This window comes from Octodon degus, unplaced genomic scaffold (genome assembly GCF_000260255.1).
Source record: "Octodon degus isolate 3935 unplaced genomic scaffold, OctDeg1.0 scaffold00093, whole genome shotgun sequence".
NCBI lineage: Eukaryota > Metazoa > Chordata > Mammalia > Rodentia > Octodontidae > Octodon > Octodon degus.
This window is the reverse complement of record NW_004524669.1, coordinates 4,186,404-4,202,327: the sequence shown is the minus strand read 5'-3', so window position 1 is coordinate 4,202,327 and position 15,924 is coordinate 4,186,404. Positions and strand designations below refer to the sequence as shown.

General features: G+C 41.0%; 1 protein-coding gene across 1 annotated transcript in view; it reads right to left on the bottom strand.

The window, feature by feature from the left end:
• Positions 1-15,924, bottom strand: part of Acvr1b (activin A receptor type 1B) — a 45,729-nt gene that overhangs the window by 18,456 nt on the left and 11,349 nt on the right. Inside the window, exons 2-3 of the mRNA XM_004637839.3 lie at positions 1,920-2,159; positions 816-1,064 (exon numbers count right to left, since the gene is read on the bottom strand). Of these exons, the coding sequence (XP_004637896.1) occupies positions 816-1,064; positions 1,920-2,159 (489 nt within the window). The remainder of the gene's footprint in view (positions 1-815; positions 1,065-1,919; positions 2,160-15,924) is intronic.

Here is a 15,924-nt window from a genome sequence, read left to right as displayed (position 1 = left end):
ATAAATAAATAAATAAATAAAAATAAAAATAAAAAAATAAAATCTCTTTTGTGGGTTGGGGATATAGCTCCGCAGAATAAGCACCTGCTGGCAAGCACAAGGTCCCATGTTCAATCCCCACTATTGCAAAACAAACAAACAAAAATAACTCTTTTATATTTATGTTCTTATTTGACAGCTAGCTGAGTTTGTCTCTGAGATCTGAACTACCTCAACTCTCTCAGTACCAGGGTCCAGTGAATGGTTCAGTGCTCCCATCTAAGAAAGATTCAAGTCAAATTGGCATCACAGGAAATGAAGCCTATCCTATGCTGGAAACCCAGGTTACCTTTATGGTAATCCCCACCAAAATACCCTTGGGCAATGGTACAAATCAATGACTCATCAAATCTCAACTCTAAGCTTTACTCAACATCCTTAAAACTTTGCTGTGGTTGTTCCGAGATCAATGATTAGCTGCCACCACCTCATAGGAATCTAGCACACTACTGTTTCAAAAAAAAGGGGCAATTGAATTGAGCACCCCTCCTGTCAGGTAGAACCAGGTAAATTTTGATATATGTAGGGTTCTAAGACTTGAAAAGAAGTAGAGTTGTTGCAGTGGAGAGTTTTACCGTTGATGTTTGGAATTCCTGGGAATCAAACTGTCTGTGAACTCATTATCATATCTTATTACATGTTAGACTCCAAAAGGAGGGAAATTATGAAATCCATGACTCAATGTTAGTTGAAACAAATACAGCCCCCTGACCTCACCCTCTCTTGCTGGGAAAGTCAAGCATGCCAACAGACATAAGGCCTGAAGGACTCAGTACCTGAGCCAGACCCTGATGTGGAGAGATCGTAGACAAGATCCTGGAGTGTCTTGTCTTTGGAGAGACACATCTCACATGAGGGATCTTCCATGTCCAATCTCTGGCGGTTGTGATAAACACGCTGATGATAGTTAATAACAAGGAAAACAATGATGATGATGAGAAACAGGAGGAAGACTGGGCCGGCAATAATGCCGACCAACTCCACAGGGCCCCACATTGAAGGGTGTTCAGGCTCCTTGGGGTGACCTGGGTCAAATGAGAGAGGAAAGGGAAGGAACACAGAGTAAAAACAAGGGAATGCTGTGACCTTATTTATCCTCAGTACTGTCCCCAAGTGAAAAAGACTCTTTCCTCCTCAATGTTTCAGATTCCTTTGATATCTCTAGCCTTGCTGGGCTGGCCTATCTGCCTAGATACTATCAAATGCTAGCTTCTTTGGTTGAAGTATGCCTCCAACAGTTGAGCCAAACCCTACTTTGGAACTTAATGGCATGTCGAAGTCCTGTCTCACTCTTCAGACAGATGCCAATTTCTATTCCACTCTGGGTACCTCTTCCTTGGCAATCCCCAGTAATACTTTCCAAATGATGGACCTGCAAAGGGGTGGGGCCTAGCACTTCTCAGTAATCACAGCCTTTTCTTTGTGGTGCTAGAGATGGAACCCAAGGCATATACTAGACAAATGCTCTACCACTGAGGCACATCCCAGCCAAACCTCCTTTTCTAATTCTAGCCCCTCCTCATATCTGACTCCCTCTACTCCCAAGGAAGTCTCCTTCAAAAGGCTCTGGCACCATGGCCTTTGGGATCAGTCCCACATCCTCCCTAAGGATCCATGCCTGGCTTTGTTGCTGATGGGTACTCAGCCACTACCCAAACCATAGCTAGTACCTCTGGGACCAACCTGAAAATTTGCCTCCTTTATCTTCTATCCCAAAAATATTATTTGGGAGCAATTCTTCCCTTGTTTCCTTTGGAGCATCCAAAAGGCACCGTTATTTGTCATCCAGCCAAAGGACTGGGGAAGAGCAAAGAAGTTTGAAAGGATGGGGAGCCCTACCTCCAGGACGAACCAACAGTCCAACAAGGGTGTCCACTCACCACTGGGCACCCTCAGGTCAATCTTGTTGCAGAAGTCAGTATAGCAGCAGTGGGTGTTGCGCAGATCCTCTGAGCTCAGGCAGTAGAAGGGCTTCCCAGCAGGAACCAGTTCTACTTTGGGAATGCAGGTACGCACGTGGTGCTCCATCCCATCCAGGTTGAAGATGGAAACCATGCAGGCCCCATCTGTTTCACATGTGTAGTTGGCCTGTGAGCAGCTGGTGCATGCACACAGTAGAGCTGCAGGGCATTAACAAAAATGGTGAAATCTTTTTTAGGTCTTTTTCTAGACCTAACATAAACCCTTAGCATATTCATGTTCCAACATAAGGTGTTTTCATAGACATAAGGCCAGAAAGATATTGTTAACTGAAGAATAATCCCTTTTTTGACTATTTCAGCTCACAAACAAGGCTTTATAGGTCCCATTGTTCTTTCTTTTTTTCCATGTATTTGGTTGTTACAGGTCTCACTACATAGCTCGGACTCATAGTGATCCTCCTGTTTTCAGCCTCCCCAGCGCTAGGATTATAGGTGTGCACCACCACATTCAGACTCTGTAGCTGGCTCAGCCCACGCTGGGGGAGGGGCTGGTGTGGCATGTGGTGCCAGGGTTCTAACAGCGGTCCCTATGCTTGCCTAAGCAGATGCTTTAGTCCACTGAGCTATCTAGCCGGTCCAGCCCCACTGTTCTTTTCAGTGCTCAACTCCAAGTCTATGAGAGACACAGAACCACTTTTTCCTTCCAACCAAGGAGCATGCTGATAGGACAGGATCTTCACTTTGGAGAATCTAGGCAATCTAAGCAAAAGCACTTCGGATTTCTCAGAGAGCCATAGTCTACTCATCTCCTTTCTCAGGAACCACGCACACCCACAACTTCCTGAATGCACTATGCAGGCTCTTACACATTCTCTCTCTCTCTCTCTTTTTTTTTTTTTTTGGTGGAACTGGGGATTGAACTCAGATCCTGGCATTTCCCAGGCAAGCACTTATTCTACTGAGCCATCTCCTGGCCCCTTACACATTCTCTTGCTGCAGTGCTTTCTTCCTGTCTAAGTTTTACAAATCCTTCCCACATTACTTTCTTTGACAAGCTTCCCCTGACCATTTCATCATCTCCTTTTTGTCTTTGTCACATATCCCTCTCAAGATGGCCAAAAACATGTCTTGCAGCCAAGTGTGGTGATGCATGTCTGAAATTCCACAAAGCACAGGTTGGAGGAAGACCAAATGAGTGCAAGCCCTGCCTGATTTTTTTTTTTTTTTTTTTTTTTTTTTGTGGTACCAGGACTTGAACTCAGGACCTTGCGCTGGCCAGGCAAGTGCTTATTCTACTAAGCTATCTCCCTGGCCCCTGAACTACATATTGAACCCTGTCAGAAACAAACAAACATCCTTCAAAGAGAATTTTAGTGCCTATCTCATAAAGTTTTGTAAGGACTAAATGAGATAATGCATAAAAAGCATTCACTAAATCTAACCCATCCTAAAAGGGCCCTCAATAGCACTTAAATACACATACTCATCTACATACATACATACACAGATTTTTCTTCTTTCCCCCCAAATAGGCAGTGTATACAATCACCTCTGGGACTAATGAGCTTTACTGGGTATCATTCATTAAGCATGTGCCAATAACAGGAAATCACCGTAAATGACTTTGGCATCTGTGAAAGCCTGTTCAGCGGCTCTAGAATCTGCAATCCTTTATCTGGCTAGCAAGAATAGTACAGACAGCAGCAGTTGGTTCTCTCCAGTACTGTCTCTCTCATGAGACTAACCTAGTCCTGACTTCTTGGGATGGGCAGGAATGTGGCTTTGGCCACTAGGACACCAAGGTTGGGACTTGTAGAGCAGAATGAGGCACTCACCTATTGGAGGCCAAGCCCCAGGGGGTATCCTCTGCATTATACAGATTTCTATTACAAGGATGGGGACAGGGACTCGGACACACGGACACACACACACACACACACACACACACACACAGGCTCCAGAGCAGAAATGCTCATGACCAGTTCCACAAAAAGCGATGCTCTCTTAAATCCCAGTTTAGACCATGAAGAGTCTATCTTCGTCTCGTCCTCCAATAGCCTGGAAGTCATCTCTCAGCTTTTCAAATCCAAAGATGGATTTTAAATATCTCAGTATCCAATCCCTCATGTCCCAGTCTTTCTGTAAGTGAGTCGATTCCTTGCTATTTCCACTCAATGAAACAAAGATGGCAACCTTGACAGGCAGACAGAAAATGTAGCTCTTTACTGCATGGCCTGCTGTATTTTGTCTACAACACTTAAACAGACTCTATCTTCTGGGAGAAATTCCAAAACATGTCTCTACCTGCTGAAGAGTTTGGATGGTGTTGTTTCTTTCTTAAAGGTGTAAGTTTAAAGTAGGTATCCATGAGAGTAGGATCCAAATTGTGAAGGAATTTTATTTTTTTTTTATTTTTATTTTTTTATTTTTTTTTTTTAATATTTATTTATTTTTATTTATTACATTTATTTATTGTGTGTGTGTGTGGCCAGCTCAGCCCACCAGGGGGCGGGTCTGGCTGGCATGTGGTGCTGGGGATCGAACCGCGGTCCCTGTGCTTTGCCAAGCTTGTTTCAAGTAGGTGCTTTAGACCACTGAGCCATCTCTCCAGCCCCGTGAAGGAATTTTAATAGCAAATTTCTCCTTGAAGTTGCAAGAAAGAAGGAATCTAATTTTCCCTTACCAATACCTTTACCTGCTCCTCTTTTATTATCCTTGCTAACTTAAACTTATGCAACTATCAGAAAACATGAGCTGACCTTCTTTTACTCCTGCTGGAATCCTGTTAATCCAAGAAAGCTCACTCCCACCCTTGTGTGTTCCTCAGGCACCAAGGAGTCCCCTGTGGGGAGCACACCTCAGAACATGTGTGGTGGTGTCCATCAAAGACAACAGCATTGGATCTATTTTGGAAAGGAAAAAAAGGGAAATTAACAGCCTCAACGAAAGACTATTTCTGTTGGTAAGACACACGAGGCCAAAGCCACAGCCTTTTTAAAAAAAAAGCTTGCTTCAGAGTCCATCAATTACTGGGGCATAGTAGTCAAGAGATTCTCATTCTAGATATTTATTCTTCTTTCAGTGGTTCACGGCCTCTTTCACAGTGATTCATTCTGGAGAATGAACACACCCACACGTGGCTCATTATTTTTGGGAAGTCCTCAAACAATCTTGGTGTAAGACAGGAAAGAACAAAAATGGTGAAATCTATGCTAGAGAAGATGAAGACCAAAACTGAGAGCTGGGCCATGTGAGTTTGTGATAAGAAACTGGCAGTCTTTAAGCTTATCTGGAACTCAGCTGTCCAAACAGAAAACGCTATTTATTACTGAGATGGTAAAGAGATGAACTGAATGCTATAGATACCCTGAGAAAGGCACACATCTTATACATCTGTGTGTTTACAGAGCAAGCGAGAAGTCTGAATATACAATATAGTCGAGGATAACCACTATTACAGCCCACACCCCTGAAGAGGTCTAAATTTACATCATTAGGAATCACAGTGGAAATCTTGGCAGGGATAGGTCAGAAAAACCTAAAATTAAAATGTCAGCTCTAATATTAATCACATGACCTTGAGCAAGTTATTAACCTTACTGCACCATTTTTCTCTATGGTGCAATCTATAAAGTGGGACTAAAAATAAATAAATAAAGTGGGTCTGCTAATAACTAGTTCACAAGATTATATGAATGTTCACAAAAGCTACATAAAAGAATACAGTGTAGTTAGGGATATAGCTCAATGGCACAGCGCCTGCCTGGCAAGCACAAGGTCCTGGGTTCAATTCCCAGTTTCACTAAGAAAAAAAAATACATATATACTTTAAAAAGTATTTAACAAATAGTCGGTACTCAATAAGTATGAATCCCTCTTAACACAAAACCTCACACACATGCACATAGACATAAAATGTCTTCCATCCCTTCCTCCCAACCAACCATCCATCCATCCATCCATGCATCCAAGACAGTTTCACTATGTAGTCCAGGCTGGCCTCTAACTCATTATGTAGCTCAGGGTGGCCTCAAATTTACTGCAATTTTCCTGCCTCAGCTTCCCGAGTACTGGCATTATAGGTAGGCGTGGTGGTGCAGCACATGCCTATCTTTAGCTGCTAATTAGGAAGTGGAAAGTTACAACAAGACCTCAGGAAATAAACTTCTGTTAGCAGTCTTAGCTCTTCCAGTAACTAGTTGTGTGGCTTTGGGCACGTCATTTACCCTCTCTGAACCTTATTTTCTTCATGATTAGCTAGAAAGAAGTGAGTGAACTAGATGACCTCTAAAATCTTTTGTTGCTGTTAGGTCTGAACCTAGATTTGTTTTTCAGTTTACATTGCTTGGATCAGACTGAATACTGGACAAGTTTGTTTTTATATCTTTTTCCAAATTTCTCTTAAGGCAGACATTTTGGCTAGCTTTCTGCTAATAGTCATTTTTCATTGAAACAAAAGACAATAAAACTATAAACATAACTGAATTTACTATAAACTCAATACATTAAGTTTCAAGACTAAATTTCATTCCCTTTGAAAAGCTAAATGTAGGCTTTAAAAAGCTCTTTATAATGCCATGTAGTGACTCACAGGCTCACAAGTCTATACGTGTGTATATCAACCACACACCTCAGATGCTCCTGTTCTACTCCAAAGCACTGGGTACCAGAAATGATGCAATTTAGAAAATCAAATCACAGAGAGGCTACCAAATCACTCTATAAATAAACAAGTTAGAAAGTAATCACAACCAAAGTCCTACCAGCACAGGGTTTTGTTATTGATAAGTTTGTTAGTCAAATCTGAACTACAAAACCACCTCAGCAGAATCTGAACAAGGTTCTCAAGTCTGATGAAGAGGTGGTTTGTGGTAGGATGCAAGTGCAGATTTGACTGATGAGAGTGGCTGTGCTTCAAGAAAGGCTGACAAGTCCAGACTTGGGCCACATCTGCCTAGCCGCATGTTGTTAGTTTTTATCTATTTTTGGGGTGAGGTAGGGCGGTGAGGTAGGGCGGTACTAAGGATTGTAGCTATAGGTTCTACCACTGACCTGTATCACAAGCCCTTTATTTTTTTTTTTTTTAGCCCTTTTATTTTTTAAAAATTTGAAACAGTTTCCCTAATTTGCCCAGGCTGATCTTGAACTTGCAACTCTCTTGCCTCAGCTTCCCAAGTAACTGGGATTAGACATGTGCCACCATGCCTGGCTAACTATATGCTGTGAAGATACCTCATATGGCTGGGGCTTGTAAGACTGTGGGCATTCTGCAAGGCTGTGGCTGAGCTGAGAAATCCACAAACTGCCACACAGGGTTAGACTCACAACCACTCATCCAGTGTTCTGCTGAGCACGTTATAAGGAAATAGGCATGAGGGGGGCCAGGGAGATGGCTCAGTAGAATAAGCGCTTGCCTAGCAAGCACAAGGGCCTGAGTTCAATTCCCAGTTCCGCAAAAAAAAAAAAGAAAAAAAGAAAACCAAAAAAAGAATAGGCATGAAAGCAGTGTGATAGCACCAGCCTCAAAAGGTTCTCGGCACACCACATGGCATCTAGGTCTGACAAGCAGGGTCCAAGAACACTTCAAAAACTGTTTTAAAGGCCTGGTGAGATGGCTCAGTGGTCTAAGGCACCTACTTAGAACAAGCTAAGCTAACCAAAGCACAGGGACTGCGGTTCAATCCCCCAGCACCACATGCCAGCCAGCCCTGCCCCCTGGTGGGCTGAACTGGCCGCACGCACACACACACACATAAATAAATAAAAATTAAAAAAAAAAAAAAACTGTTTTAAAGCTATAGCATTTTTTTTTTTTTTATTTTTGGGAAAGACCTACAGGGTGTTCAGGGTCTCACTACTAGATCAGACTTGTAGTGACCCGCCTGTTTACACCATGCCCAGTCTCAATTGCTGTCTCAGCGCGCCCTGGGAGTGGGGCCAACACAACAGGCCTGGGGATCGAACCTCCACCCCGTGTCTGCTTGCAGGTGCTTTAATCCACTGAGCTATTTGGCCGGCCCTAAAGCTATAGCAATGTAGTTCAGGCTGGCTTTGAGCATGAAGACTGGGATTATAGACAGGTGCTATGACACCTGGCTTTAATTTATTACATCCTTCTCATAGACAACACCTTTCATAAATTCAGTGCTCCTCATGGAGCCTATCAGGTGTGGGTGTCTAAAACCTGTGTCTATTAGTTGCACTGGCAGCCTTTTAGTTCTAGAGTACCCAAGATTTGGTGAGTGCAGCCTGTGCTGTTCGTATTCTTCATGAGTTCTAACTCAGTCACCCACTCAGCTCTTGAAAGCACCCACTGGACAGGTCACACCTACACCAACAGCCTATTACAAAATTATTGTAATTAGTCTTTCCTGGGCCTTATCCAATATCCTACAGTTTGTTTTTGTTCTGGGGAACGAACCCAGAGTTTTTGCATTGAGCTACATCTCCAGTCCTTTTTATAGTTTTAAATTTTGAGACATGGTCTTACTAAGTCAATAAATTACCTACGTTGGACTCGAACCTGTGATCCTCCTGCTACAGCCTGACAGAGTGCTGGAATTACAGGTGTGTGCCACCACTGTTTTTGAGGTTTGTTTTTGTGGTGCTGGTGATCAAACCTAGGGCCTTGTGCTAGACAAGTACAGTAGACATGCATAAAACAAAGACAAAAATTCTGATTTTAGGACCAGACACCAAGTTTATATTAGGATGTGATGTTTTCAATTTAGTTTCCCTTAAGGAAACACTGCATAACTACCCTGAGTTATGTTATAAGGTTTTCACATTCATTCTCTCATGTGATCCCCAAGAACTTCAGGCTAAGGTTGGTGTAGCTGTCCCATTTTGTATATAGTAAAACCTTAGAGAAGGGAAAGAACTCACAAACAGTAAATGAATAAATAACGGGGCCACATCTCCAATCAGCTCCCTCGATCCTATGCCCAGTATTTTCTCATGATACCAATACAGCCCTTCTTTGGTAGCTTCAAAATTAAGAGTCATCTCCCTGCAAATGTTATTTTTTAGAAATAAATAAACATATAAATAAGTATACGTATTTATTTTTTGATGTTTTTGAGATAGGGTCTCGGTATGTAATGCAGGCTGGCCTGGCACTTACAGTGATTTTCCTGCCTCAGCCTCCTGAGTGTTGGGATTACAGGCGTGCACCACTATGCCCAGGCTGCAAATGTTATTGATATAAACCTGAATGTATTCTTACCTTTTTTGACAAACCAGGGATTGAACTCAGGCCCTTACGCTTGCCAGGCAAGCGCTTATTCTATTGAGCCATCTCCTTGGCCCCTTTTGAAACTCTTACTATGTCAAATCCACACTTGGTTTCTGATGCAGGGACCCAAGTCTACCCAGGTTTTACCTCCAGTGATTTAATGTGTTATAGCCTAAGTTAATAGGGTTGCTGATCTCATGTTTCATCATGAATTCCTTACTTTTTTTTATCTCACTTTTTAAAGATAGTTCTTTATACATAATGTTAAGTTCCTTTGATCTTTTTGTGAGTTTAAAATAAATAAGCACCTTGTACATACCTTATTAAGGCCTTTGATGGTCCAAATTATTAGACTGCCTGGACCTTAAAAAGCCCATACTTCCACCTTCTTTCCACTGGGTTTTCTTGGGATCATGTGAAGGCTCATTCCCTACTGCTTGGGAGGTATCTTAGTTACTGTTTTCTCACTGCTGAGACCAAACACCTGATGCCCCAAATTAAGGAAGGAAAGGTTCATGTAGCTCACAGTTTGTGGAGGTTTCAGTCCATAATTAGCTGACTCCAAGGCAGGGTGGGGTAGCACAGGGACAACAGTTCAAGGTGGCAGAAGACAGAAAAAGCAACAAAAGCAAAAGGGGAGGAAAGCAAGCCTCTTCTCCCTTATGTTTTGTAAGCAGGCTACTACCCCCTAAGGTAGGTGTAGCACTCACACCATCTCTGTAGCCTCTTCTTGCACAGGATGAAGAAGTTTACAAAGTGAGGGCCCTGGCCACCTCCTGAGTGGCTTAAACTTGCAAACTTCTCAAGTTGACACAATGTATTAGCCATTAGAGGGAGTGTGATGCTAGCTGTTGGCTAAGAGCCTTGGCTCCTCTAGGTTGGATCTTCTAGGTAGTCCCACTGCAGGGGCTAGCTTAGGCTCTTCACTAGCATGATAGTAGCTTCCCCTCCAACAAAAAATTGGAAAATATATATTTCCACGAATGACTTCTCAATAAAAGAATGGAGAAACAATTCTTCCAGTTCCTTGCTTATCCCCTCTATCACTGATAGCACCTTTAGGGTGATACAACTTCACAGTGATTAACAGTCTGAGCTCTGAGGTCACACAACCTCAGTCTAATCCTGGCTCCATCACTTGCTAGTTGAGCAATGCCAGGCAAATTTCTTCAGCTCACTGGCCTCATGTGCCAAATTATAAAATGCGTATAAAAGAACCTACTGACTCCAAGAAGCATATGTTAGTATATCATTATACAAAGCTCTCTATAAAGTGTCTCTACAATCAAGCCTGTATTAACTGTAGGTATTCCCACTATAAACAGCCAATGATTCGGTGCAAGCTTTCATGTTTTAAAGTAGCTTTAATTGTTTGTTACTGACATTGTAATCTTCTGTTATTGTTTATTCCTTCACTTATTTCATTTTTTGACATGGTCTTGCTTCAGGCTGACGCTGAAATCAACATATAGCCCACCCAGGCTGGCCTTGAAATTGTGGTGATCCTCCTGACTCAGCCTCCAGAGTGCTAAGAGGCAGGTCCTACCACACCTGGATCTGCAAAGTATTGTACATTTTAAATTACCCAGCTTCCCACAATATTATTACCATGCTAAGAATAATGGACAACAGTCTTAATAGTATCAAATATCAGGCTGGGGAGACAGCTCAGGGGCATAAGCAACTGCCTGCCAAGCGCAAGGTCCTGAGTTGGATCCTTGATACAAAAAAAAAAAAAGTATCAAATACCCCAATGCTTAAAAGCCCCCTATTGTGTAAAACATATTTTTTCTATTTGTCTTTTTTTTTTTTTTTGGCAGAACCAGGGATTGAACTCAGGCCCCCGTGCTTGATAGGTAAAACATATTTCTAATAGTTCATTTATTCAAATATAAATCCAAGGGCCAGCCAAATAGCTCAGCAGATTAAAGCGCCTGCTGCAGGGGCTGGGGTTCAATCCCTGGGCCTTCTGTGCTGGCCCAGCCCTTGGGGCACACTGAAATGGCAACTGAGACTGGGTGTGGTGGCGCATGCCTGTAATCCTAGTACTTGGGAGGCTGTAAACAGGAGAATCACTATGAGTCCGACTAGTAGTGAGACCCTGAACGGGACCCTACTGTAGAAATAAATAAAACAAATATAAATCCAAATAAGGTCCTTTCACTGCACTTGGCTGAAAGACCTCTGAAACTTCTTTTAATTTATAGGTTTTTCCTTGTTATTTTCCTCTTGAAAATTATCTGTTGAAGGAACCAGGCTGTTTGTACTACAATTTCCCACATTCCAGATTTTGCTGACTCCTCGTGATATCAGTGAATACCTACCTTTCTTCTTTGCGTTTTCTATAAACTAGTAGACCCACAGGGTTGATTTGAGTCCAGTTTAAATTTTAACTAAAATACTTATAAGGCACATAGTTTCCAATGGTCTCAGTGTGATATCAGTTTTCACTTTTTTTCTGACCTATGTAAACATCCTGTCCCCTCAATATTTCCCTCATCCAACACCAACAGGCAAAATCTTCAGCATACTCTTTGCTGTCTAGGAAAGACTAAGCACACTCTTTCCTAGACTTCTTCCAATTCTTTTGTAATTGGAAGATTTAATTCAAGACTGAGTACTGACTTCAAGTTGGTCATGGTGGTGCATTCCTGTAATCCCAGCATTTGAGAGGCTGCAGCAGGAAGGGCACCTCAAGTTCAAGGCCAGCCTGGGTTACACAGTGAGTCCAGGCCAGCTTGAACTACATATCAAGATTCTGTCTCAAAAACAAACAAGCGGGGCCGAGGAGATGGCTCAGTGGAATAAGCGCTTCCCTGGCAAGCGCAAGGGCCTGAGTTCAATCCCTGGTTCCACAAAAACAAACAACCAAGCAAACAAACACTGGTTTCAGTGCATTTCCTTGCAGATCCAAAAGTGCCTATCCTAAGGATGGGTTCTTAAAACTGCTATATTCCTCTGTAGTTCACGTTTGGTAATTAAAAGTCTGCAGTCACTAACGTCTGACCTAATTCTGAGGCTTCTCCATTTTTAATAACCTGATCAGGAGGTCTGCATTACATCCCTCCCAGCCCCAACTATATCATACACAAAAAAGACCTGAGTGCTCTCAGCAATACTGTCTCCATTGGGTCTAGCTTCTACCTTAGGTTGTGCTTCAACAAAGGCCCATCCTCCCCACAGATCTGCGGTCTGACATCACCAACCTACTGGTAGTCCTTTCACCGAGTCAGTCAAGACAGAATCTAATCCCATGTGTCAAAACCCTCACTTACTGCTAGACTTTCCAACTCTAGCATTTCATTTTGGTGAATTTGTCTCAGTAGGGATGTCAGTCACTGTAAACATTACCAATGCGGTAATGAATACTATCGGTTGTTATACACTTAATCTTCATTATATTTTTTTTTGTCTATTTTTAGCCACCATCACAGGAGCAATAGTGTGTATATATGGGGAAGGGTAATTCAAATACCACAGAATACATAATTCAGAGGTTGAGAGCTCCTTTAATTCCTGCTCCAGAGATTTCATTACATGTCTAATGCATGGTATGGGGGTTTTGTATATTAATAATATAAGATTTTTTTTTGGTGTGTGAATTGACTATTACTAAAATACTAAGACTCCAACTAAGACAACAACACACATTGTATTAAGTACTATAACTGTCCTACTAACCTGTTTTGAAACTTTCCTTGCTATTTACCTTTTTTTTTTTTTGTTATTTATCTTTTTTTTTCCTCATTAAAATGAATAAAATAGGGGCCGGGGAGCTGGCTCAGTAGAATAAGCATGTCCCTGGCAAGCATAAGGGTCTGAGTTCAATCCCCAGTTCTGCCAAAAGAAAAAAAGAACCAGGGGCCGGGGGAGATAGCTCAGTAGAATAAGTGCTTGCCTGGTAAGCACAAGGGCCTGAGTTCAATCCCTGGTTCTTTTTTTAAAAAAATTTATTTATTTATTTATTTATTTTGGCAGAACTGGGGAAAATATTATTACTATTTTGGCATCTCCCTGGTCCCTCAATCCCCACTTCTGAAAAAAAAAACAAAACAAAAAACACAAAACAAAAACCAAACCTTATCCACAAATAGATTAATTATATATAATGATATATTGAACATTACATACGTGACTATGTAACATTTATACACAACATTAGACTGTGCAATCTATGAAAATCTCAATGGCCCTTTTTTGCAGAAATGGAAAAACTGACCCTAAAATTCATAGGGTCCCAAACTACAGGTGATCCCAAATAGTCAAAATAATCTTATGGGGGGAGTACAAGTTGGAGACTCACAAGTTGGAAGTTTATCAATTCCAAACTTTTCATAAAGCTATTGTTACCAACCATTGTAGTATAGGCACACAGATGAATGGAACAAAACTGAGAGTAAAGTAAAACCATATACATCTATGATCAACTGATTTTCAACACAAGCGCTTAGAACATTTAGGGGGACAGAAAAGTCTTATCAACAAGTGATGCTAGATCAGCTTTGGTGGCACACAACTGCAATCCCTGCACTCAGGAGGCTGAGGTAGGAGAATTGCCATGAATTCAAGGCCAGCCTTCGCTAGTGAGTTCAAAGCTGGCCTGAACTACACAATGAGACCCTATTATTTATTTATTTATTTATTTATTTATTTATTTATTTTTTTGGTGGAACCAGGGATTGAACTCAGGCCCTTGTGCTTGCCAGGGAAGCGATTATTCCACTGAGCCATCTCCCCAGCCTCAAGTGAGACCCTATTTCAAAAAACAAAAACCAAAACAATAAAAGATGCTACATAGCTGGATATACACATGCAAAACCAAAAAGACTCTTACCTTAAGCTATGTACAAAAATTAACCCAAAATAGAACAAAGACCTAAATACCTGAGATAAAAGTCTAAAACTTAAAAAAAAAAGTAATAAATTTTGTAGAGCCAGGGAGATAGCTCAGTAGAATAAATGCTTCCCTGGTAAGTGCAAGGGCCTGAGTTCAATCCCCGGTTCTGCAAAAAAAAAAAAAAAATAAGTAAAAGTCTAAAACTTTAAAAACCCTTAAAAGAAAATAGATGTGGGGCCAGGAAGATGGCTCAGTAGAATAAGTGCTTGCCTGGGAAGTGCAAGGGCCTGAGTTCAATCCCCAGTTCCACCAAAAAAAAAAAAAAAAAAAGAAAATAGAGTATGACATTGCATTGGCAATGGCTTAAGATGAGACACAAAAAACACAAACATTAAATGAAAAATTAACTATCAAAACTAAAAATTTTTATACATCAAAAGACAATATTAAGAGTATAAACAACCAACAGAATAAGAAAGTGTTTGCAAATCATATCTGATAATGGTCTAGCACCTATAACATATAAAGAATTCCTATAATTCAGTAGACAATAAAACAACCAAAAACTGGGTCAAAGGCTTGAACATTTTACCAAAGATAACAAATAGTCAACAAGCACATAAAAATAAATTCATTATCATCTTATATGCATTTCAAATTAAAATAAAAAAGGAGATACTACTTCACACTCCTCTGGAAGGCTGTAAGAAAATTAAAAACAAGTGATGATAAAGTTTGAGAAAGTGGAGCCCTTGTATATTACTAACAGATATAAAATGATGCATCAATGAAAAACATTTGATGATTCATAAACACAGAATCACCATATAACCCAGCAATTCTACTCCTAGGTATATGTTGAAAAGAACTGAGAATGAGCATTTAAATAAAACTTTATAGATATTGGTATAGTACCAAAATGTCCATCAAATGATAAACGGATATACAAAATGTGGGATAGTCCCACAATAGAATACTATTTAGCCATAAAAAGAAATAACCTATTGATATACACAATATAGATAAACCCTAAAAACATGTTAAATGAAAAAGACATTATCACATAGTGTGTGTGTGTGCGCGTGCTTAGGAATTGAATCTGGACCTGGCACTGAGCTACATGTGCAGCCCTTTCTATTTTTTTTAAATTTTGAGACAAAGCTCTCACTAAGTTACCCAAGCAAGACTCAAACTTGTGATCCTCCTTTCTCAGCTTTCCTGGTGATGAGATTGCAGGCATGTCCTATTATACCTAGCTATATGATTCCATGTGAAATCTCTAAAAAGCAGATTTGTGGTTAACAGCTGGCTGAGAGGGAGAGGGAAGTGGGTGGGGTGGGTGGAGGGATGACTGCTTACTGAGCACAAGGTTTTCTTCTGGAATAAGGATAAAGTACATAGTGATGATGGTTTGCACATAATTAAGGTACTTAACGGCACTGAGCTGTACACTTTAAAACAGTAAGTTTAGGGGCCAAGGAGATGGCTCAGTAGAATAAGCGCTTGTCTGGCGAGCACAAGGCCTGAATTCAATCCCTGGTTCCGCCAAAAAACAAAACAAAACAAAACATCAGTAAGATTTTTGTTCGATGTACTTTATCACAATTACTATTATAAACCCACACTTATAAAACAAGATATATAATATAATCTTAATTACAAAATCAAAACCTTAAGACATGCAGAGGGAAAAAACTTGGGAGTACACTGTTTTTCAAATGTTGTTTTTCCTATACCCCTAGCCAGCAGTACGGTTTACTATGGCACCTACACTGTACTGGGATGTCTGTATTATTACTCTAATAGAAGGTTCATGGGGGGCTGATGAGATGGCTCAGTGGTCTAAAGCACCTACTTAGAACAAGCTTAGCAAAGCACAGGGACCACAGTTC